The following is a 25122-nucleotide window of genomic DNA, read 5'->3' on the forward strand; positions in this document are numbered from 1 at the left end:
AATGTTGAAGAAATTGTTTGCTGAGCCACGCCCCCATTAATATTTTAATGTTCCACTCGTAGACTCGTTGTTAACCCCTTCCATGCTCATGACGGAATGGTTCCATCATGAGCGTCGGTTGGCCTGTGCCCATGAGCCCCAATGGAACGTTCAACACAGCGCTGAATGGGTTAAAATAAATCCTCAAAACAAACCTATGTTTTAGACCATGATCCAGGCCTGTCTTAATGCTCTCAAGCATTCATTTTGTGTGAGTTAGGGGTGTGGTGACAGGCGAGTAGGGGTTATTTTTCGACCTTTTCTCGCAGCATTACATATTTGATGATTACCTAGGAAAACAAATGTTCTGATTGCGGACATATAGCATCCTACCTTGTGAAATACATTTCAGAAGTAAAAGCTCGCCAATTTTTGTCAATTTAATAATCACTTTTTATTTATATGTGCTTGTACAGAACAAAGGAGATGCGATATACAACGAAAGCACTGGTGAGAAGTTCTTTCAGCCACACAAGGCAGCTGTAATAACTTAACCGAGGCTGACACAAAACAACTGAAATGGCAAAAAAATCCTTCACGAGTTTAGTCCCTTCCTTTCCCTTTTTCTGTACTTTACTTCCTCACTCCCTCCCTGTTCTTATTTTAAGTTTATTTATTTTTTAGTATTTCTTCTTTCATAATTTCTTTATTCCTTTACCGCCTTACCCTAATAATAATCTTTTTCTTTACCCCTTTTGTTTTGATATTTTTCTATCATTTCTATTCTTTTTGTGTTCTCTTTTTATGTCTCTATTTGTTTTCTTTCCCTAACATTTCTTTCTTCATTCAACCGCTTTTTAAACTTTATTTTGTCCTTTCGTTATTTCCTTTTTCTTGCTCTTATTTTCTTCTTTCCTTCTATTTTCTTTCCTCCTCCTTTAAGTCAATATTAAGAAACTTTTCCCACTTCCGGTTAGTAAATGAGAGAAAAGTAACTTAAAAGTGCATCACTATTCCAGTGTGTTGGCATAACCATTAGTCTCGCCTCAGGGACCTTATAAGTGTTTAGTCATGCAAAGGTTGATGTTGTACCAAGGACATTGTGCTGCATAACTAAATACTTATATGGTCCCAAAAGCGAGACCTATTGGCTATCCCAATGCTTGTTAAATGTGTGTAGTTGGAGCCCACCTATGAATGCACTGGATTCAAGCAGAACCCTTCAGGCTCATACAGTTCCCAAAATACATTTGAAAGAGGAGGCAAACAGTTAGATCGTTTTTCCTGGAGGAATAGGGAATTACTCCAGAAACTGAGGAAAACAGTGCGGTTTTAAAATTAAAAAGAGAAAGAAGAAACACTACCCGCCCCACCCTGGAGTAAATTTGCCTTGCTTCTGGACCGCTGGCGTCTGGTGGTTCTAAGTGACAGTAATGGCAATCAACTGAGAGAGGCTGCTTAGCTTGAATAAGATCTGCTCTGAGGCAGCCTATATGCCCTTATTCCACTGCGCCTTCTGCTGCACCTGCATTTCCCTGATGAGCAGCGGTGAGCTCATCAGGGCCCGCGTACGTTCTCACTACCCACTCCAACAGTTTTCCTATGATGAGGGGCCAGAGAGCGATTCACATCCACCTATGAACCTTTGTTCAATGACAAGCTGCAATAAACCTCAGTTTGTCCCTCATACCAATGTAGCACTTTCAACCTCTACATTGGCAGTTCTGACATTGCCAGAGTCAGTTGCTTCCACGGACTCTGCAGCACTGTAGAACACATCTGCTCATCAGAAGCACACACCCTGAGCTAAAACGGAACTGAGATAGGAAGAAAGCACAACCGACCACCAGCATGGATGGTGGCGAGCAGCGCAGTTCCACCAGTGCTGCCCAACAGTGTATTCCATCTGCAGAATCAAGTTAGATATAACCTTGCAAAACTGTGCCCTGACTTTGCACTTTAACTACAAAGATAAACTTACCATTAAAGCTGTATTTGTCAATGATGGTCAGACCACCCACAGCATACTTTTAGTTACAAAGTAACCACAAACATTTACTCTGAGAACAGACTGCAATATTTGGCTTCCTGAAGTTATAAAGTACATCTTCCTAAGGTAAATTAAGTCATTTTTCCTTCTTATAAATATAAAAGAATTGACATTTATAGTGTGTGATAAATGTCCCAACTGAACTAGGCATTCCGTCCCATTCTACATCCGTCCACCGAACCCTCAAGAAAATGTCACATAATAGGGAGCCGCGGCCAACGATCAATAAGCCAAGGGAGCCATGGGCTGAAAAAGTTTTGGAACCACTGCTAGACCCTTTGCAAGTATCTCACCGTACCACCGCAGCCTATGTGTAGATCTGATGGGACACTGAATAAATCTGGACAGAAGTTTACATTTGCAAAGCCCTATGAGTATTGCTTGCACATGCATTTTTCAGGGCATGCTGCATATTGTGTGCTTTCATTTTCCATTCTTTGTGCAGCATGCCATTGGGTTATTGTGTAAGTAACACATCGGCTGCCCAGCCTTTGGCCTAGGGGGAGACCTGTCATTTTCAAGGCAAAGACACCTGTAGGAATCCATTTGTGACCTAGAGTGGAATGTAATAGAATTTTACTTATTTCTAGGAAGAACTTTATACTGTCAGAATTTCAAGGGTTTCATATTTCTAATTAGAGATCTTTACTTGCTTCCGATTCCTAATTTGTAGTTTAATTTAATCTTTTATATGTTCGGAAATGTTGCTGTGAATGGCCTGAAAGTTCTTGGAAATTAATTATGTAAGCAGGAAGATAGATATTGTTTTCTTATTGTGTACTAGATGATAAAAACAGAACTTGGACTCTACAAATCCCAACCAATGCCGGAGTGTGAAAAAGAAGGAAGGCACCAATGTTGGGATGCTCCCCAGGCAATTACATATTTTATGTGTTTTAATGAATGCTATCGCCGACTGATGACCTTACCATGTTTTTTAGGATGAAAGGCTACACAAACCTGAAGTAAAAGGGTGTAATTTTCACATAAGAATTGTTTCTAAGCATTTGCATTTTAGTGTACGTGAAAGTAGAAATCTTTCTTAAATTCAGTTGTTGAGCATATTTCTGCCATCCACGTTCTGTCCTTGAAAGTCCATTCATTTTTCGCAGAGCTTACTATGAACCCATGAACAGTACATGCGCCCCAAGGCCCACACACTCTACGTTTGCCCCAGACTACCCCTGACCATGCTACCTTGCAGTTTGTGTCTCACTTAACTCCTCTGCCTGTCCATGTGCCTTATACTCTTTCCACAGTCTAAGTGCCCCAAGCCCTTTCGAGATAAATTGACTTTGAGTCTAAGGGCAGAGCAGCAAAAGTCTTGATTATTGTCACTCTTTGGGGAGAGTCATTTGATTAAGCTTCTATAACTTTTGGTGTTCACCAGTTACAATTGACAGATAGGGAAAAACGCCCCATACTAAAGGTTTTCCTTGAGTATATAGAACATTATGGTCCCAGTTGTTTTGAATTGTTTCGCTGTAGTTTCCACACCAGTGATATTTGATTATCACGTCAGTCCACATCAAGCTGCCCGTTTCCAAAGTCTTGTTTTTCATTTGTGCAGAGCGAATATTGCTTCTTAAGCGGGTGCTGTTCATCCACTGCTGGACTTTCTGAAACGTACGAAGTTCCAGATCTCAAAAGAATGACATTAATGGAGCCATAAATAGACAAAGCTTAGATCTGCAAACATTATGAACCTTTGTAATTATGCAGATGATGGCAAGCATTGAGTAACAATGGTTTGCCCCAGGGTACTTGCGTTTTTGTAATGCTGCCAGCCACTCACCGAGTGTGCTAGCATTATCTCATCAGTAGAGGCTACTCCAGGCCAAAGAGAGCCAAAATTAGCTGATGCTCCTACGAGGTTACACGTGTTGGATTATCAGACTTCCAAAAACATGGAATATATCGGCATATCATTGAAAAAAAATCAAAAGCCAATGGTCACTGTGTTAATCTGTTCTCGATATTAGTGAAAAGGGCCACCTTGCATGGTGCAATCTGTATTGCTCATTTTGGTTTTGTGTGCACCCCCTTCCTCCCTCGGATGTAATTGAGGGGAAATGCCATATTTTGGCAAGGCAGAGATGTTTGAGATCACAGAGGGAAGTGGAATGTAAACAAAACATTTGACAAAGACCGGTCTCGAAGGCTTGAAAGTATTCTAGGTGCCCTCTAGCCACTTTAAAATATTTTAGGGATGAAAATTGCGTTTGAGATGTAATGTATTTTGAAAGTCCAAAAAAACTAGGTAAATATAGCTGATAATTTAAGTATTGCCTGATAGTGCTTGTTTTTGTTTTACCTGTCAAATAGCCTGTGTTGTGAAGTGGTATTTTAATTCTGGAAGATTTACCTCACCTACCTATATATTTTTTTTGTTTATAAAGTATCTCTCTCGACGACCTCACTCTGGATTGTTTTTCTATCTTTAAAAAAAGTAGTGCTTTGAGGCATAACATTTGTGATCAGAAAAGATTTTTTTTCTAGCCAATACTTTGCACCATGTCATGAATACCTTTCTGGCTGATACATTACAAATTTTGTGATTTCACCTGTCTCGTACAGAATAGTGTAGTTCCTATTTTCCCAATAGGCTCTGCGCATTGGAATAACATAAACAGCAGTTTAGATGTAGGACTGAGGTCATCTAGGTCTCTACTGACTATGTTAAACTTATTTTAGGTTTGCGCCAGCTAGCTCGGAGGTCACTGGAAACTTTCTTGAATGAAAATGGGAGGGACAAGCTCCCCTGGCTCAGACAAGAAGGGTTTCAGTTTCCGACAACCGCATAAACATCACAACTTTTCTCCCTCAGAATAAGAGTATATCTCTAGAGTTGTGTGAAAACTATAGACTGCTATTTCACTCAGTCAGCAGTGCATACTTAGTTTCACCAGAATGCAGAGAAATAGAGAGACTGGCGTTTTAAATAAAAAGGTGTTATTTATTGAGCAGTCTTCTTTCTTATGCAAGAGAAATGAATTGCCACAATTGCAATACTTAAAGTAAAGTTCATACAGTAAAAGTAGTATTATGAAATAATACTGTAAAAACATTGATACAGTATCTTAGCCATATGATACTTTAAAATTGATAAAATATATACATACATAAATACATTGACTAAGGTACTCAACTGGTGCTTCTAACTAAGCCTACCCCTGTGTACCTGACCTAAGCCTAATACTTGGGAAAGAATGAGTAAGTAGCAGTTTTAAGTTAAGTTGGTTAAGATAATTTTGCCAAGAATCTGCATCAAGAATTTTCTCAAGGGTCTAGTCCGCTCCGTACCTTGGTAATAGAATGTGGGGGATCTGGTATCTCTTTCCTCAGGACTCGATATCCCAGCAACCTGTGAGGGTAGGCTGGCAACACCGGAGCTGGATTTTCTCGGCTGGAGAAAAAGACGGCGTCTCTCAGTGCGTCAAACAGGAGGGGCGGCTTCCGTGGGCACTCGCATCAGCTGGGCTCTCGGGCAAGTAGATGGCTGCTCTGCTCCAAACCACTGTGTTTTTGCTTAAGGCAACTGTTGGTATTTTATACCTGAAAGGTGCCGGGTTTGACGTAAGGTTGGACATAAGACGTCACCAAGAACTAACAGTTCTTGCTGAACTTCAGGAGTTCTTGTTCAAATCAAAACAAAAGCAGGGGGGTTTTCCCGGGCTGCTGGAGGAACGCGTTGTGCTGTCTAGGAGTCGATGGGAATAGCCGTGCTGTGCTTTGGATTGCATGGGCTATTACTGAATATGAATCTGATTCTTATGCCTTTATCAGGATATTATTGATTATAACCTCTCAAGGGCATAAATCGGCAATATCGAATTACGGTCCTAGATGTGAACACGACAGTTCAAGCAACGCCAATAGAATTACACCATTTGCAAGGGTCAGGCCTTGTTTCCTCATCATCGTTGTGTGTAGAAGAATGTTAACCAGCAATTGCCTGAGTTTCAAAATTGTGCATCTGCCTCAAAGCTGAGCTTGTATGTGTGAGTGCATCATTTGATAGTGTTGTAGTCATTAGGTGCAGGGAAATACTGCTCCTGCCAGGCCTGCCCTACGTAAAGAAACCGGTTACCTCAATATCTGTGATGTGCTTTGCATTTAGGAAAGAAACATTGCACTGCTGTTACCTCTACTGTGATATTGGACGTGGGAGGCTAAAGGGGAATTAATGTGCGTTTTTGTTTTCTGGCAGCATGTTGTCTATTTCTGTGTGAGTGTCAAGTTAATTTGCACTCTACTTGGCTGTGTAGTACCCGTTCACGTCTCTATGCTGTATTTTGCAACTGGCTGTATTAGTACGGTGTGTTTGCTCGTGTAATGGTACTTGCATTGTACGATCCTAGCTGAGAAGCAGCAGTATGTGTTGAATGGGCATGAACCCTGGAGAACTAGCCTGGGTCTTTTGAAAATGGGTTCCATTGTATTGAGTACCATATTCTGTGCTGGCACTGCCTTTTGAATTTTAAGGGCTGTAGAAAAAAACAAATGAAATGGGGTTGTGCTCCAGCGCAGAGAACACAATGTGATATATGCTGTTGCCGGATAATATTCAATTATAGCTGTTTGTAAGCATATCCTTGCTGGTACCTTTGCATTTATGTAAGTGATTTGCTTGCTGTTTTGTTGCAAGTGGTCATGTGTCAATTGTAGGTTGCTGAGCAATGCCTTTCAGGGATCATATTGTTTTCCTCTGGTGTCCCTGAACCACATTGATGGTGCTCTTCCACTGGATGAGCAAGAGTCTCATTTTAGGCACTTGACTCTCAGGATAATAAGGGAGAACAGTTTAGATGTATTCCAGTAGGTTGATCGTTTAGTAATTCTGAATACTTTGTAACACAATAGATGAGTTAAAGCTGCAAAGAAGGTACCTGCTCACCCGATCTCTTCAAATATATTTTTTCGTCATTTCTTAATCACTTTAAAAGAATACTCCTTATCACCTCGCTTTAGTCATTGGGTATATTTTGCTGAAACAATTACTGGGTGCTACTAACATACCCATTGGGGATATTTACTATAAATCAGGACATACCGATTGCCAGGTCTAGTCGCCTGCTTCCACTCCTCCCCGGTCCACCACAGCACCAGCATGCTGATTGAGTGAATGGAGGACTGATGGGTATACTTCCATTCCGTGTGCCATGTCTTGGACACTGTCTTGGGAGTTAGGCTGTTCTAGTCTTACTCCCAGGCTCATTCCCTCCGAGCATAAAAATGGAAGATGGCTCGGATGCGTCATTTGTTTGCGTCTGTGCCCTTCTGCGACTGCATCGCGCTCAGCGCCCGTCCCTCTGGTCTGACAACTCCAGACTCAGTAAAGAACATCAGTTATTCACGAGAAGTCTTATTAGCACGAAGACCCTGTGGTAAGTGCCCCCTGCACACTAAGTCTAATGCTTCCTCCCTGACCACATCCCTACCATCCTTGCCCTAATCATTCCATGTGCTCAAGACCCAAATTAGCAATGATTGTAGCTTATACTGAGGCATCCGATCAGCAGAATAGAAGAAACACCGGCTCAACACACACGAATATTACATGTATTTTTTTTAATGCAAGGTTCCTCCTGAAGCATCACCTAGAGTTTTCCGACCTAGTTCAGGTGCAGCACGCAGATATCTTGTTCATAACCGAAACATTCCAGTCCAGAAATTGTTGCAGCCACCCACCCGGCTTTGCCGTCCATAGGCTTGACAGGCAAACAAAAGGGGAAGGGGGCTGGCTGTTTTTTGTCATAATCATTTTAAAGCTACATTTGAGCCATTAACATCTCCTGGCCTTGAGGCCCTAGCATTCTTAGTGCAACCGCCCAGCATGCATCCAATATGGGTCTGCTAACATACCACCTACTGGGACCTAGATGCGGTTTCGTATATAAGCTTAGCACAACTCTTGAATTATCTAGTCTCAATTAACATTTTTGGGTGTAGGTGATTTTAATTTCTATTTGATTAACATTTTTGGGTGTAGGTGATTTTAATTTCTATTTGGAAAACTAGACTGATTCAGACTCTACAAAGCTGATCAATGCTATGAACGCACTCTGACTACCTTAATTTCCAGAGGTCCGACACATAGGGCTGTACCTATGCTGGATGGGATTTTTTTTCTAATTGTCCATCTATCAATATATTTCACCATCTCTTCCTCTTACCTGGTCCAACCACTGGGCAGTTAATTGGCAGATAAAGACTCAGAAAGCCTCTGTGCACAGAGATGTAGCGCAACAAATTCCAAGTAGAGCCTGGCATAAAATTCAGCCGGCCGAATTGATAGCCATCCTTACAACCAGATCCTGGAGCAGTGTGTTGAAAATCTTTCGCTCTGGTTAAACTGTTTTTTACATCATAGCCCCCGTCAAACAAAAAAGTATGACAAAGAATTTTCAAAGTCTTGGTATAATAAGACGCTTAGGACATCAACGTGGGACTGCCGTATGCAAGAACAGAAGTGGAGGAAAAACTGAGGTCGAAGAGAGAACAATCTACAAAAATAAACCAGCCGAACATAAAAAATGTATTTTAGCTGCTAAAACTTCCTATTACTCTGAGCAGATATAATGCAATGCAAATAAATCTCTTTCAAGTCATAAAACAAATGGTAGTACCAGCTTGTCCCAAACCAGCAGTAATCAATCAAACTTTTTGTGATTCACTGCCTATTTCTTTCAAGAACAAGCATTTACAATGCAACGGTCTCACCTTTGCAAAAGTTAGAGATATTGGCATTGTAAATGACATTTTTATTTGTGTTGGTTTTGAAAACAGATAAATAAATGGCATTGTCATTTACAATGCCAATAGCTTAATCTCTCGCTAATGCGAGATTTATTGCATTTGCACCCCCACACACACACAGAGCAACACACATAGCCACATGCACTCACACACACACAGCCACATGCACACACACACAGCCACATGCACTCACACACACAGAGCCACGCACACAGCCACACACAGCCACACACACACACAACCACATACAGACAGAACCCCACATACACAGACCCCCACACACAGACAGAACCCACACAGACAGAACTCCCACACACACAGACAGAACTCACACACACACAGACAGAACTCCACACACACAGACAGAACTCCACACACACAGACAGAACTCCACACACACAGACAGAAACCCCCACACACAGACAGAACCCCCCACACACAGACAGAGCCCCCACACACAGACAGAGCCCCACACTCAGACAGAGCCCCACACTCAGACAGAGCCCCACACTCAGACAGAGCCCCACACTCAGACAGAGCCCCACACTCAGACAGAGCCCACACTCAGACAGAACCCCCCACACACACACAGACAGAACCCCCCACACACACACAGACAGAACCCCCCCCCACACAAAACAGACAGAACCCCCCACACACACACAGACAGAACCCCACACACACAGACGAACCCCCCACACACACAGACAGAACCCTACACACACACAGACAGAACCCTACACACACACAGACAGAACCCCAAACACACAGACAGAACCCAAACACACACAGAGCCCACTCAGACAGAGCCCCACACAGGCAGAGCCCACACACAGAGGCAGAGCCCCACACACAGAGGCAGAGCCCCACACACAGAGGCAGAGCCCCACACACAGAGGCAGAACCCCACACACAGCCACCAGAGGCAGAACCCCACACACAGAGGCAGAACCCCACACACAGAGGCAGGAACCCCCCCCCACACACACACAGGCAGAACCCCCCCCCCCCCCCCACACACACACAGGCAGAACCCCCCCCCCCCCCCACACACACACAGGCAGAACCCCCCCCCCCCCCACACACACACACAGGCAGAACCCCCCCCCTCCCACACACACACACACCACACACACACACACACAGACAGAACCCCCACACAGACAGAACTCCCACACACAGACAGAACCCCACACACAGACAGAACCCCACACACAGACAGAACCCCCACACAGACAGAACCCCCACACAGACAGAACCCCCCCCCACACACAGACAGAACCCCCCCACACACAGACAGAACCCCCCCCACACACAGACAGAACCCCCCCCCACACAGACAGAACCCCCCCCCACACAGACAGAACCCCCCCACACAGACAGAACCCCCCCCCCCCCCACACAGACAGAACCCCCCCCCACACAGAAGAACCCCCCACACACAGACAGAACCCCCCACACACAGACAGAACCCCCCACACACAGACAGAACCCCTCACACAGAGACAGAACCACACACACACACAGACAGAACCACACACACACACACACACACAGACAGAACCACACTCACAGAACCACACATACAGACAGAACCACACACACACAGACAGAACCCCACACACACAGACAGAACCCCACACACACAGACAGAACCCCACACACACAGACAGAACCCCACACACAGACAGAACCCCCACACAGACAGAACCCCCCCACACAGACAGAACCCCCCCCCACACAGACAGAACCCCCCCACACAGACAGAACCCCCCCACACAGACAGAACCCCCCCCACACAGACAGAACCCCCCCCACACAGACAGAACCCCCCACACACAGACAGAACCCCCCACACACAGACAGAACCACACACACACACACAGAGACAGAACCACACACACACACACAGACAGAACCACACACACAGACAGAACCACACACACAGACAGAACCACACACACAGACAGAACCACACACACACACACACACACAGAACCGCACACACAACCGCACACACACACAACCACACACACACACAGAACCACACACACAGACAGAACCACACACACAGACAGAACCACACACACAGACAGAACCACACACACAGACAGAACCACACAGACAGAACCACACACACACAGACAGAACCACACACACACAGACAGAACCACACACACACAGACAGAACCACACACACACAGACAGAACCACACACACAGACAGAGCCACACACACACACACACAGACAGACAGAACCAGACACACACACACACAGACAGAACCAGACACACACAGACAGAACCAGACACACACAGACAGAACCAGACACACACTGACAGAACCAGACAGACACACACACACAGACAGAACCACACACACAGACAGAACAACAGACAGAACCACACTCACACACAGACAGAACCACACTCACTCTCACACACACACACACACACACACACACACACACACACACAACCACACTCACACACAGAACCACACTCACACACAGAACCACACACACACACAGACAGAACCACACTTACACACACACAGACAGAACCACACTCACACACACACACACACACACACACACAGACACACACACACACACACACATAGGCTGCGTCACGTCCGAGTATGGGCCAGCGTCCTCGAGTCAATTAACTCTAAGAGACAGCTGGGGACCCCACCCTACACTCCACTGTGCTCCCCAAAAGGACAGTGGCCACCTTGTGATAACAGAGCACAGCACCGCAAACCAGATCCCGCCTCGACCCTATCAGAACCCACATCACCAAACTGGGCTTAATTTGTATAAAAAAAAAATACAGTTGCCCAAAATGTTTGTTAGGAGGCTGCAACTAATTCCCTCCCAGTTCGCAATGCCCGCTTCCTTCTAATGGTCATTTCCCACTTCTCCCCACTGGCACCACTCACTTGTGTATAGAGAGAGTCAAAGCCAGATTGCAGCCAGCAGGCAAAACCAGCAGTCCAGCTTCCCACACAGTGCGAGTGTGTGTGTGTGTGTGGGGGGGGGGGGGGGCGCAGGGGCGCAGGGGGCGGCTAGGGAGAGTTAGACAAATGTTCCCATGGCATTTTCCATATTTTAAAAGTTGTGCAACTCCTTCACAAAGTTTCCCATAGAAAAGTAATTACAATAGGCACACCTGACAATAACTCTGTATGCTCTGCAAAGAGGCCAAGGATTGAATGGGCACTTTTGAGAATCTTTATGGCACGGTGACTTTCGCTAATAGACACTCGCACTGCCTTCCTTCATCCTAAACTACAGAGCTCTTAAACATGCTATCATTACCACTCAGCCACCTCTGTAACTCACTCTGAAACCTAAAGGCGGCTCATTTTGCAGTATGTGCTATACAAGATTCATATGTTAAACGAAAAACAAAACTGCAGAAACACATCATCTGGGAAAAGAAATCACTCTCAGGAAATAGGAGTCCACATACCATGCATTTTGCAGTAAAGCGTGAAAGCATCACCGACTTGAATGAACATAAGGGTTGTTGCACATATTGTTGAGAAAGAAATAATTTTCTTTCTTTTGAAACACAAGGGCTTTAAAGAAAGGCCCACTTTCAAAGTTTGTTTAAAAACTGTTGGTGCTAACCTCCACCATCCCCCATAAAGCTATCTTACACACTTTCTCACTCACATATTCTTTCTCTTTGTCACTCACTCCTCTGTCTCTTTATCCCTGATTGCAATGACAGGCAGCCCAATACGTTTTAATAAATAAGGCAGCACAAGTTTCTCACTATTTAGAAAATACTAGTGTGCAGTCAAAAAGCATTGTTTAGCATCAAAAGAGTCGTCCTCCCCTACAATAGGAACCAATGAGCAGGGTGAGGTGGGCACTGATGGGGTGAGGTGGGTACTGATAGGGTGAGGTGAGCTCTGCTGTTGTGATCTCTGGCGGTGTGAGATAGGTGTAGTGAGTACAAACTAACCACAGCCAATAAGGCGCACCACAACACCTTCTGCAGAACTGACCGCTCTCTCCACACACAGGCCACAAAACCACTTTACTAGAGCGCACCACATAAATACAAAGCTCCCTTTTCCACCCCAAAACCCACTGCACAAAAACCTACCGCATGCAACTCACCAGAGACCACCAGTGTCAATCACCATATGAGAGCCCACTTCACCCAGCAAGAGATCACAACAGCAGAGCCCACATACGAAAGCCTGTCTCACACCGCCAGAGATCACGATAGCACAGCCGATCTCTGCAGAGCCCCTACCTCACCCCACTACTGATCACAAATATGGAGCCCGCTTCACCAGAGGCCCCATCCCAATGTCAGATCCCACCTCAGTTCACATGAGCCTACCAGACTAGAGTCAACCTCATCACCACAGCGCCCACTTCACCAGAGCCCCGTCAGTACTTGAGAGCCCACCTCACTCTGCTTCAGATCACAGAGCCAAGCTCACCAGAACCAACATCTCCACTGCCCGCCTCACCCACTGCAGAGCCCAATTCACCACAGCTTATGTCAACCCAACAAAGCCCACCTCAATCCGCCTGAGATCACAACCGTAGAACCCTGGTCACTAGAGCCTGCCACAGTACTACCTTCCGAAGCCAATGCCACCTTTCACAACTTGAAGCAATTCTAGACGAAAGGCCGTTTCACATGAGGCCGCTTTACCACATCAGACTCCATAGATCACTCGGAACCCAAATCACCAGAGTCCATCTCACCACATCAGAGCCTTCCTCGCTGCTCAGGAGTAGACTACAGTAGAACCCACCGCACCAGAGACCACATCACCACACCAGAGCCTACTCCATACTGCCAAAGATCACTACTACAGAGCCCAACTCACCAGACCCGACCTCACCATATGAGAGTCCACCTGACCCTGCCGGTGACCACAAGAAAACCCATCTCACACTACAGCCCACTTCACCTCACCCGGGATCCCCACTACAGAGCTCGACACATCAGAACCCCATCACCACATTAGAGCCTAGCCCACCTCACCACCAAAGAGACCACACAGGACTCACAAAACCCACCTTGCCACAGCCCACTTAACCACACCAGAGCCTTCTTCACCCCGCCTTACATCACTATTACAGGACTCACTTCGCCAGAGCACAATCACCACATCGAAGCCAACCTCACCACGTAAGAGCTGATGCAGAACACACGGGGGGAGGGGAGCCTGGCCTTGTACGGTGGCCCCGAAGGCCAAAGCTGAAGCAGCATGGCCGCTGGAGAGGGAGGGAGGGGGTGAGGGCCCAGGGAGCGGCAGAGGGAAGGAGAGGAGAGCAAGCACAACCAACGAGGGGGGGCATGAGAGCAAGCACAACCAACAAGGAGGGGGGGCAGGAGAGCAAGCACAACCAACGAGGGGTGGGGGCAGGAGAGCAAGCACAACCAACGAGGGGGGGGGGGCATGAGAGCAAGCACAGCCAACGGGGGGGGGGGGCAGGAGAGCAAGCACAACCAACGAGGGGGGGGGGGCAGGAGAGCAAGCACATCCAACAGGGGGGGGGGGGCAGGAGAGCAAGCACAACCAACGAGGGTGGGCGGGCAGGAGAGCAAGCACAACCAACGAGGGGGGGCAGGATAGCAAGCACAACCAACTGGTGGGGTAGGAGAGCAAGCATAACAAAGGAGGGGATTCAGAAGAGCAAGCACAACCAGCGAGGGGGGGGGCAGGAAAGCAAGTACGACCAGCGAGGGGGGGCAAGAGAGCAAGCACAACCAACGAGAGGGCGGGGCAAGAGAGCTAGCACAACCAACGAGGGGGGCAGGAGAGCAAGCACAACCAACATGGGGGGGGGGTGGGGCTGGAGAGCAAGCACAACCAACGAGGGGGGCAGGAGAGCAAGCACAACCAACGAGGGGGGGCAGGAGAGCAACCACAACCAACGAAGGGGGCAGGAGAGCAAGCACAACCAACGAGGGGGCAGGAGAGCAAGCACAACCAACGAGGGGGGCATGAGAGCAAGCACAACCAACGAGGGGGGCAGGAAAGCAAGCACAACCAACGAGGGGGGGACAGGAGAGCAAGCACAACCAACGAGGGGAGGGCAGGAGAGCATGCACAACCAACGAGGGGGGGCAGCAGAGCAAGCACAGCCAACGAGGTGGGGGGGCAGGAGAGAAAGCACTCAATATGTGGGGGTCAGGGGTGGAGGGAGAGCTTACCTACATCATCCAGGCTGCGGGCCGCAACCAGGAGAGACTCCACACAACCACATTTCTCCAAGGCAAAGCAGAAATGCCTCGGAGAAACAACCCGTGATTTTCGGATTCGGGGGCGTGGTTTTCTTTCTCTACTCTTCCCATTGGCTGGAATGTAAAATTCCAGCCAATGGGAAGAGGAGAGAAAGAACACAAAAAAAACACCCCCGAATCCCGTCTTCAATGAAGTGACGCTCCTCTCCTCCAATGGCTGGCCTCTGTTTAGGAAGCCAGCCAATGGAGTAGAGGGGCGGGTTCAAGACCTCACACTGTAAACAAAAGATCTCTCCCTGCGACTGCGCAAGCGCAGCCTACGCAGTCTTCGACCTAAAAAGTAGCTAACATCTTGAACCAATTTGCCGCAGGCAGGACAGTCAAACAACTGGTAGGGCAAATCTTGAATGTGACATCATTTCATGCCAGATTCTCTACCTTCAAGGTTCCTTCTGAAGAACAACTTAGGAATCTAGTTCCATTAATGAAATCTGGTGCTCTGCAAGACTCTTGCCCTCCAAAAATAATGTGTATGATTTCAGCAAAAGTGGCAAAACATCTGGGGGAAATTTTCAGTATAATGTTAGCAGTGGGTGTTTTCCCTGCACACTGAAAATTTGCCTCTGTCCTGCATCAGCTAACAAAGGACAATCCTAATGCTCTGGATTTTCATAAATATTGCCCTATTTCTCAACTTCCCTTTGCCGCCAACTTGATTGAGAAAGTAATGAACGAACAGCTATCAGACTACATTAAAAATAATTGTCTACTGGATGATACCCATTATGGGTTCAGCAAAAACCATAGCTCAGAATCCGCCTTGGTGGTAGCCACTGAAGATATTCGTGAAACGCTTGATAAGGGGGGGGGAGGGACTGCAACTTTGATTTTGCGGGACCTCTCCGCGGTGTTTGATATGGTTAACAATGAGATCCTGGTTGACCATATTCGGAGTCTGGGGATAGAGGATACAGCACTAGGTCTCCTCCAATCCTTTCTAGTCAATAGACCACAAAGCGTAGCGTTGGGCAAATTTATATCCAGGCCTTTCTCTCTGCCCTGTAGAGTCCCTCAGGGCTCAGCACTGACTCCGGCATTGATCAATCTTTGTCAGAGAATACGCTACACTCAGGCTCAGCTATGAACCTTGTTGTCCCCACTTTTAGGGGGACAACCTGGGGTGGGAAGAGCTTCTTCAGGACCACAGCCATGGTTTGGAATAGCTTACCTTTGAAACTAAAAGCTGCTACTAGTCTTTCGAAAGTCCTTGAAAACATGGTTCTTCTCTCAGGACTAGGAGATATCCGAGTATCTGCAGGAACTATCAGCTCTGTAGCTATACCGGTTTCCCCGGCGCCAAGACGCCCTATCGCAAGAGTTTGCGCTTTATAAATCACTTTCATATTCATGAGTTAGTAGCTTGAGTGCCCAGTCAGAACTTTATAAAAAGAAGAGGACTTTACCAGGAAAGTGAAATAGTACACTTGAAAATCTTGTTGTGGGCTACAGATCCAAAGGTTAATATAGCTCCTTCGTACTGTGCACTAGAATTATCTTTAATATCAGGGCCTGTGGCAAATGTTAAACAAATAGGGTTGTCCCTCCATTTGTCCCCAGTGTTTCTTCTTTCAGATGCGGCCTGTACTCTAAAATAAATCAAAAGCAGTAGAGTTCTTTTCCATGGCACCAATAATAAGTCATGATGGAACCAGCAGCTTCTGCTCAAATTGAAGAGCATAAGGCCAAAAACTTAAGTCTGTGATCTCTGAAGCTACACGACCTAGAACAATCATTCAAAGTGTTTTGATTTCAGTAAAACATGTAGCCCATTGGACTAGACCACAGTCTGTGAGATGCGACAGTGGAGGTAGGTAAAGGAATCTCAGAAGTACAGGGATTCTTGGGCACAATGCAGACTCTCCCTTTTTGAATTGTGAAAGTTATGTTGTGGCTCCTAGACTCAACTGTTTTCTCTTGGGCAACTCACCTTGGGTGGCCTTTTGGCTCCTGATCAATATCCTTCCCTTTAGCTGTCCTTGCAATTGTCTTTCCAGTCAGTCAGTGTAGGAAGCTGGCTCTGTATATACTATACCAAAATGAGGTGTGTGTGCACAGAGTCCAAGGGAACTAAAAGGTAGGCAGAGGTAACAGTAGATAGCACCTTACTCTCTATTTGTGGTAGTGTGGGCGAGCAGTAAGGCTTTATCATATGATAGTGTTAAGCATTCGTTGTACGCATTCAGGCAAGAAATTATGTCACACACTCAGACTGAACTCAGATTAATGTTTGTATAAAAATATATTTTAGCTATTTTATTTATTAGAACCAAGTCAAGCCTGGTGCAGGTAAGTGAAATAATACTTTGCAGAATCATATATAATGATTTACAGTTGAATGCAGGTCCAAATACAGTTGGTTGAATTACAGGTAAGTCAACAGTTTCGAAATTACTTTTCAGTTACTTTACACATTACTATGTACGTTACTTGTTCGATTACTTTTGCTAATCAGTGTAATATGCATAGCTATCACACTGAGACATCTCATAGACAAAAGTAATTCACTTTTGGTATATATGCAGTTTTTCAATGTTCCATACAAACCAACTCCACACTTAAAACAATTTTCAAGGAAAAACAGTCAATGTATTCCTATAGGGAAAAATGAAGTTAATGGTTTGCATGTAAGTACTTATTTGTAGGAGTTGGTATTCTTGGGTTAGAACCAGAGTTTCCTCAGGGTCGAGGATGCACTATCACAACACCCTCCTCTGCACTAGGGCGGCCAGGTGCAGGTTGCTGAGGCCCAATGTTATCCAATGGGGCATGAGGGGCCTCCGGTTGGTGGCTGCTCACGAGCAGGCCACAGGGTGTGGAAGCAAAGGTCTTGGTGTTAGGCTCAGGGCAAAGGGAGATCCGAGTTAGCACCCAAAGTACACCTGCAGCCGTGCTGGGGCGGCTGGGGGCAGGGTGCCGTTTTGGCGCTGGGCGCCCTGTTTTTAGTGGAGATTCTACTGGTTGCAACAAAGACTGCAGACTCGGGGACGAAGATCTTCTGGAAGTGACCACCGGTTTGAGAGGTAATTTGGGATGCTGAGACTCCGTGGGTGGCCCACCCAAGGCGGTGGGACGTCGGGTGCAGGGGTGTCTTTAGGTATCAAGTTTTCTTACCAGCTTCGATTGCGGTCCTGGTGGTCCTCCAAAAAGAGACTGCAGGTGTTGTTTGGAGGGTCGAAGCAGGTCAGAGATCACCAGATCTCAGTGCAGGATAGCCGGGGAGACCTCCTCGTGGTGTTGGGCTAGTTGAGGTAAGAGAATGTTTTTTCCAATAGCCTTGCATTGCTGTTGGTTAACACTGCATGCTTATTGGACTGTTCTTTCCCCTTGCTGTGGGAAACGGTTGCACAAGTGCAGCCACAGGTCCCGGAGGAGTTCTGGGCCGTCCTCTCCCAAGCAGTGTCAGATGGTAGAGATGCAGCAAAGTTTGCCATCTCTTGTGGTCTCTGCATGACTGACTCACTGGGAATAGTAATTTCATCTACAGTGGCTGTTCGATGCCACGCCTGGTTGAGAATGTCTGGCTTTTCAGCGGATTCCAGGCCTCTCTCATGGGCATGCCCTTTGATGGTACTAGTCTCCTCGAAGACACGGCAGGCAGGATGCTGGAGCTCCTTAAGGACTCACGGGCTACAGCAAGTCCTTGGACTTCTCAGTAGCCATGCATCCATGGTCTACCTTTCGCCACTTTTGTGGCTACAGAAGGGGCTTTCAGCCACACCAGCCCTATCTCAGCTTCAAGATCGTGCAAGTTCCACAACCTCTGCATGGGTGAGGGCGCAGCTCATTCCGACCCAGTGGGTGGGCCGGACAGAGGTCTGTTCAGTCCACCCCCCACCCCTGAAGCCTCAGTCTCCAAACCCTTCTAGTCTTCCTGTTCTAGGTCAAGAGTGGGCTGTTGGTGGCAGGATCAGCCATCACCACCACCACTGGCAGACCATCACATCAGATAGGGGTACTCCCTCACAGTCGAGTCTACACCCTCCCCCGCCACCCAATGCCTCCATTTTAGGACCGGCTGACAGTGGATCATCTCATTTTGCTTCAGGAGGAAGTCATGACTTTCTTGGTCAAAGGAGACGTAGAGAGGGTTCCGGCGCCTGAAGTAGGCTGTAGTTATTCCCAATACTTTCTGGTCCTGCAAAAGGACAAGGTCTTTAATCCTATCCTAGGTCAACGAGCCCTCAACTACTTCCTCAAAAAGGAAAAGTTCAAGATTTTCACATTAGCTCAGGGCTAGTCTGTTCTGGACCTGGGAGACTGGATGGTTGCTTTTGCGTAGCAGAACACCTATTTCCACATCCCCATCCTGCCTGCACATTGGCGCTACCTGCGTTTTACTGTAGGCCACAAGCATTTTCAGTTCACCATGCTCCCCTTCGGTCTTACCAGCGCCCCTCGGATGTTCACCAAGGTGATGGCGGTGATCGCAGTTCATCTATGCAGATCAAGGGTGTCCGTCTTCCCTCATCTTGACGACTGGCTGTTAAAGGTGGGCCCGCCGCAGGCTGTCTTCTCCCACCTGCAGACAACTCTGAGGCTCACTATCAACATGTCAGTCACACCTGACTCCCTCTCATCGAAGCTGTTCTAGACACAGTGCAGTTTCGGGCTGATCCTTCGTAGCAGTGAGTCCAGGATATTTAAGCTTTGAGACCAATGTTTTAACCTTGATCCTGGATTTCGGTGAGAAGGACTCTGAGGCTGTTGCACCTCACGGTCTTCCGCATCCTGTTGACATATGCCAGTCGGCATATGTGGGCTCTGCAGTGGGACCTGAAGTTCCAGTGGGTGAAGCATCAGGGGAATCTCTCTGGCATGATCTAGATTTCGGAGGGAACAGCACAGGAATTGCCCTGATAGGTGACAGTCGACGATTGGGTTCACAGGCAGACCTCTCTCCCTTACCCAACAAAATCTCAGTCTGGTATCCCAAGCTTCTCCAACTGAGCATCGATCCTCTGATCAGGCAGCCCCTTCAGGAGGATTTTCTGTCGCAGCTGCGTCGTAGGGTCCTCTACCCTGACCTGTGTGGAGATTGAGCAGCGCCAGTTGACAGCATTCAATGTTCCTCCTGAAGTCTGTAATGTTATTTTGGCATAAACAAAAAGATTCTATCAAAAAAAAGTGCAAGTGTTAAATTTTAGGATTTATCTCAGTTTTTTTATTAAAGGGAATGTAGAGTGTGGCTCTTCATCAGACAAGTGGGATGAAGGCACTATGTGCTTTTAAAATACCCCTCACACACTAAGAATCCCTTAGTGTCATGCTTCATCATGGGGGTCTTCCCGTCCCTCTACGGGGCGGGGCGTGCTACGACCTACGAGCTACGCGGGAGCACTTTATTTTGTGGTGAATGACTATGTGTTAGTGCAGTGACAGTGGAGGTAGTGAGGTGTAGGGACCTTGTGATATGATTAAAAAGTTTGAAAATTCCCTGGCTAGTGGAAAAAATATTTTATTCGCTTCCCTGGCTGGGAATGTTAAAAAGGGGTTGTGAGGTAGGGCTGTTGGCACCTACCAGGTCGACATGTTTCACAGACAGTCCCCTACTGTCTGATCATCAGGACCTCAGATGGTCCCTACTAGGAGGTACTCCGTTCTAAAATGTTGCCTAGAGTCCTACAAACCGATAGCAAAGTAAGCTGTCAGTTTGTGCTTCAGGGCATGAGTTGGCCCGGTGTGAAGCTTAAAAAGATGAAAAAAGACGCAATGGTCTCTGAAAGAGAAAAGGAAAAAAGTATATAACAGAATGAAAATATACATTTGTAGCACATGGTTAGTTTTTCCTTGTCATTGAATTTTAAACGCATGCATTTCTCGGCAGCATTTAAGAAAAAGGTTACTACCAAATCTTTTAAGTGTGGAGCTTTCTTTTGTAGAAAAAACACACATATGATCTCGACATGACACACGTACAACAGTGACTCACATAAAAGGACAGACACCCGTTTATATCAGAGTATCGGTGTTTTGTTGATAAATGTTTTGCGATCGGTTTACTCGTTGTTCGAGTTGCGATTGCAAGTGGTGTATGGTAAGGAAGGAGCGTAAATATATACAATATATACATACTTTCCCAGTTCTGATTGTGTGCCTCATGAGCCGGCAGAAATGAGGGTTTTTCAACGCGGTCAACTGAAAGGATAAATAGAGCCGCATCCTCTCGTTAGACGGCATTGTTCATGGAAGCATATTTTACCTTATTCCTTGTGAAGATCTGGTGCACTCGGCTGTTGTTCACAGTCGATTTACTTACTTAACCGCTGATCGACAGTCCTTTAGTCCTACCCCCGTGCCGCTCCGAGGAGAACATCAGCTTCACCTCGCTCTCATCATTTTATGCATGCCGGTTTTGCAGTGTCATCGGCGTTGCAATGTTGTTCAACCACTATTCTGCTAACCCAAGATGGCCGCTTGTTTTTGGAACACTTCCTGGTTGGGATGAAAGTAGTATTTTTTCTTTGTCTATTAGTTGCAATAACCATACTGAGGAAAAACAAATTCGGTTGTTGGAAGAGTGGTAGTATTCCATGAAAAAACGGAGAAGGGGTATTGCTTATACGGATAGGTATTGTGAAATGGTTGGTTCCTTCCAGAGAAAAAGGAAGTCATTTATGTTCATTGTTATATCATAGTCGACCCCAGGGTATATCATCATTTAGGCCGTTTTTATTAGATTTAATTCTGAACACCCATCTCTGTTCTTTTTCTAGGAGTTGTTCTTCTCTGGCAACCAATTCGATTATTGTCCATGACATTTCTTCTGCTTTGTGGCCCATTTCCAAGAAGTGGTTGGTTAGTTTCGTACTGGATTTTTTACATTTGACGGTGCTCTTATGCTCCCCTATCCTCGTCTTGATGGCCCTACTGGTCATTCCTACATACTCCATATTACATGGACATTTTATCAGGTATATGGCATTCGAGCTGTTGCAGTTGCTAAAGCTTCTTTGTTCCCATACTGTGCCATCATTGAATGTACTTGTCGTGCTTTTTTTGGTCAAACAACATACCTTACAGTTTCCACAGGGGTGGTGACCGTGCACGAAGTTCACATTTTTTGCTTGATTGCTGTGGGCAGTTCTTGGTCTGGTGTGGACCAGCATGTCTCGGATGCTCTGTGCTTTTTTGTGCGAAAAAATAGGTTTTGGCAGTTGGAGATTGCCACTGTTCAAGATTCTCCAATTCTTATTGATGATCTTAGTCACCTGATTGGAACTCGTGTTAAATGTAGTAACACAGATTGGTCTTCGTTCTTCTTCTTTTTGGATTTTGTCCTCCAAAAGGCTTTCTCTGCAATTGTTCTTTGCTCTTTTATAGGCCTGGTCGATGATTCTTTTTGGAAATTGGCGTTCCTCCAACTTTTTCTTGAGATCTTTGGATTGAATTTTGAAATTGCTGATCTCTGTGCAATTCCTGCGGAGACGCAGAAATTGGCCATATGGTAAGTTGTCCCGCAGGTGTTTGGGGTGAAAACTCTGGTACATTAGTAAGCAATTCTTTGATGTGCTTTTGAAGTGGGTAGTAGTCATCAGCTTGCCCTCCTTTGGGAAAATATTTAAATCCAAGAAGACCAGATTGCTCCTTGAAGTGGTACTTGTGAAGTTTAGAAAGTCATCTTGTAGGTTTAGCCATGTTAGGAACTGTCTAGAGGTTTTTTAATCTCCATCCCAGGTGATAAGGATATCATCGATGTATCTCTTCCAGGTCTTAATGTAGTGCCTGAAAGCACTTTTGCCCCGAGCATAACCGGTCTCTATGTCCATCACCTAGAGGTCACTAGAATCCTGAACCCCAGGAACCCTTTCAGGCACTACATTAAGACCTGGAAGAGATACATCTATGATATCCTTATCATCTGGGATGGAGATGAAAAAACCTCTAGACAGTTCTTAATATTTTCCCAAAGGAGGGCAAGCTGATGACTACTACCCACTTCAAAAGCACATCAAAGAATTGCTTACTAATGTACCAGAGTTTTCACCCCAAACACCTGCGGGACAACTTACTATATGGCCAATTTCTGCGTCTCCGCAGGAATTGCAGAGATCAGCAATTTCAAAATTCAATCCAAAGATCTCAAGAAAAAGTTGGAGGAACGCCAATATCCAAAAAGAATCATCGACCAGGCCTATAAAAGAGCAAAGAACAATTGCAGAGAAAGCCTTTTGGAGGACAAAATCCAAAAAGAAGAACGAAGACCAATCTGTGTTACTACATTTAACACAAGTTCCAATCAGGTGACTAAGATCATCAATAAGAATTGGAGAATCTTGAACAGTGGCAATCTCCAACTGCCAAAACCTATTTTTTCGCACAAAAAAGCACAGAGCATCCGAGACATGCTGGTCCACACCAGACCAAGAACTGCCCACAGCAATCAAGCAAAAAATGTGAACTTCGTGCACGGTCACCACCCCTGTGGAAACTGTAAGGTATGTTGTTTGACCAAAAAAAGCACGACAATTACATTCAATGATGGCACAGTATGGGAACAAAGAAGCTTTAGCAACTGCAACAGCTCGAATGCCATATACCTGATAAAATGTCCATGTAATATGGAGTATGTAGGAATGACCAGTAGGGCCATCAAGACGAGGATAGGGGAGCATAAGAGCACCGTCAAATGTAAAAAATCCAGTACGAAATTAACCAACCACTTCTTGGAAATGGGCCACAAAGCAGAAGAAATGTCATGGACAATAATCGAATTGGTTGCCAGAGAAGAACAACTCCTAGAAAAAGAACAGAGATGGGTGTTCAGAATTAAATCTAATAAAAACGGCCTAAATGATGATATACCCTGGGGTCGACTATGATACAACAATGAACATAAATGACTTCCTTTTTCTCTGGACGGAACCAACCATTTCACAATACCTATCTGTATAAGCAATACCCCTTCTCAGTTTTTTCATGGAATACTACCACTCTTCCAACAACTGAACATTTTTTTCCTCAGTATTGGTTATTGCAACTAATAGACAAAGAAAAAATACTACTTTAATCCCAACCAGGAAGTGTGCCAAAAACAAGCAGCCATCTTGGGTTAGCAGACTAGTGGTTGAACAACATTGCAACGCCGATGACACTGCAAAACCGGCATGCATAAAATGATGAGAGCGAGGTGAAGCTGATGTTCTCCTCGGAGCGGCACGGGGGTAGGACTAAAGGACTGTCGATCAGCGGTTAAGTAAGTAAATCGACTGTGAACAACAGCCGAGTGCACCAGATCTTCACAAGGAATAAGGTAAAATATGCTTCCATGAACAATGCCGTCTAACGAGAGGATGCGGCTCTATTTATCCTTTCAGTTGACCGCGTTGAAAAACCCTCGTTTCTGCCGGCTCATGAGGCACGCAATCAGAACTGGGAAAGTTTGTATATATTTACGCTCTTTCCTTACCATACACCACTTGCAATTGCAACTCGAACAACGAGTAAACCGATCGCAAAACATTTATCAACAAAACACCGATACTCTGATATAAACGGGTGTCTGTCCTTTTATGTGAGTCACTGTTGTACGTGTGTCATGGTGAGATCATATGTGTGTTTTTTCTACAAAACAAAGCTCCACACTTAGGAGAAAATTTGGTAGTAACCTTTTTCTTAAATGCTGCAGAGAAATGCATGCGTTTAAAATTCAATGACAAGGTCAAACTAACCATGTGCTACAAATGTATATTTTCATTCTGTTATATACTTTTTTCCTTTTCTCTTTCAGAGACCATTGCGTCTTTTTTCATCTTTTTAAGCTTCACACCGGGCCAACTCGTGCCCTGAAGCACAAACTAACAGCTTATTTTTGCTATCGGTTTGTAGGACTCCACGCAAAATTTTAGAACTGAGTACCTCCTAGTAGGGACCATCAGAGGTCCTGATGATCAGACAGTAGGGGACTGTCTGTGAAACATGTCGACCTGGTAGGTGCCAACAGCCCTACCTCACAACCCCTTTTTAACATTCCCAGCCAGGGACGCGAATAAAATATTTTTTCCACTAGCCAGGGAATTTTTAAACTTTTTAATCATATCACAAGGTCCCTAC

General features: G+C 45.7%; 1 protein-coding gene across 20 annotated transcripts in view; it reads left to right on the plus strand.

Moving 5' to 3' along the window:
• The window catches only part of NCOR1 (nuclear receptor corepressor 1), a 1907529-nt gene that overhangs the window by 539725 nt on the left and 1342682 nt on the right, over nt 1-25122 (plus strand). For 12 of the 20 annotated variants that reach the window (XM_086955042.1, XM_086955041.1, XM_086955040.1 and 9 more), the window contains exon 17: nt 2814-2903. The exons of the other annotated variants lie outside the window; for them this stretch is intronic. In XM_086955042.1, coding sequence (XP_086811168.1) covers nt 2814-2903 — 90 coding nt within the window. The remainder of the gene's footprint in view (nt 1-2813; nt 2904-25122) is intronic. 20 annotated transcript variants of the gene reach the window in all.

Source organism: Lissotriton vulgaris, chromosome 2_1 (genome assembly GCF_964263255.1).
Source record: "Lissotriton vulgaris chromosome 2_1, aLisVul1.2, whole genome shotgun sequence".
Classification (NCBI taxonomy): Eukaryota; Metazoa; Chordata; class Amphibia; order Caudata; family Salamandridae; genus Lissotriton; species Lissotriton vulgaris.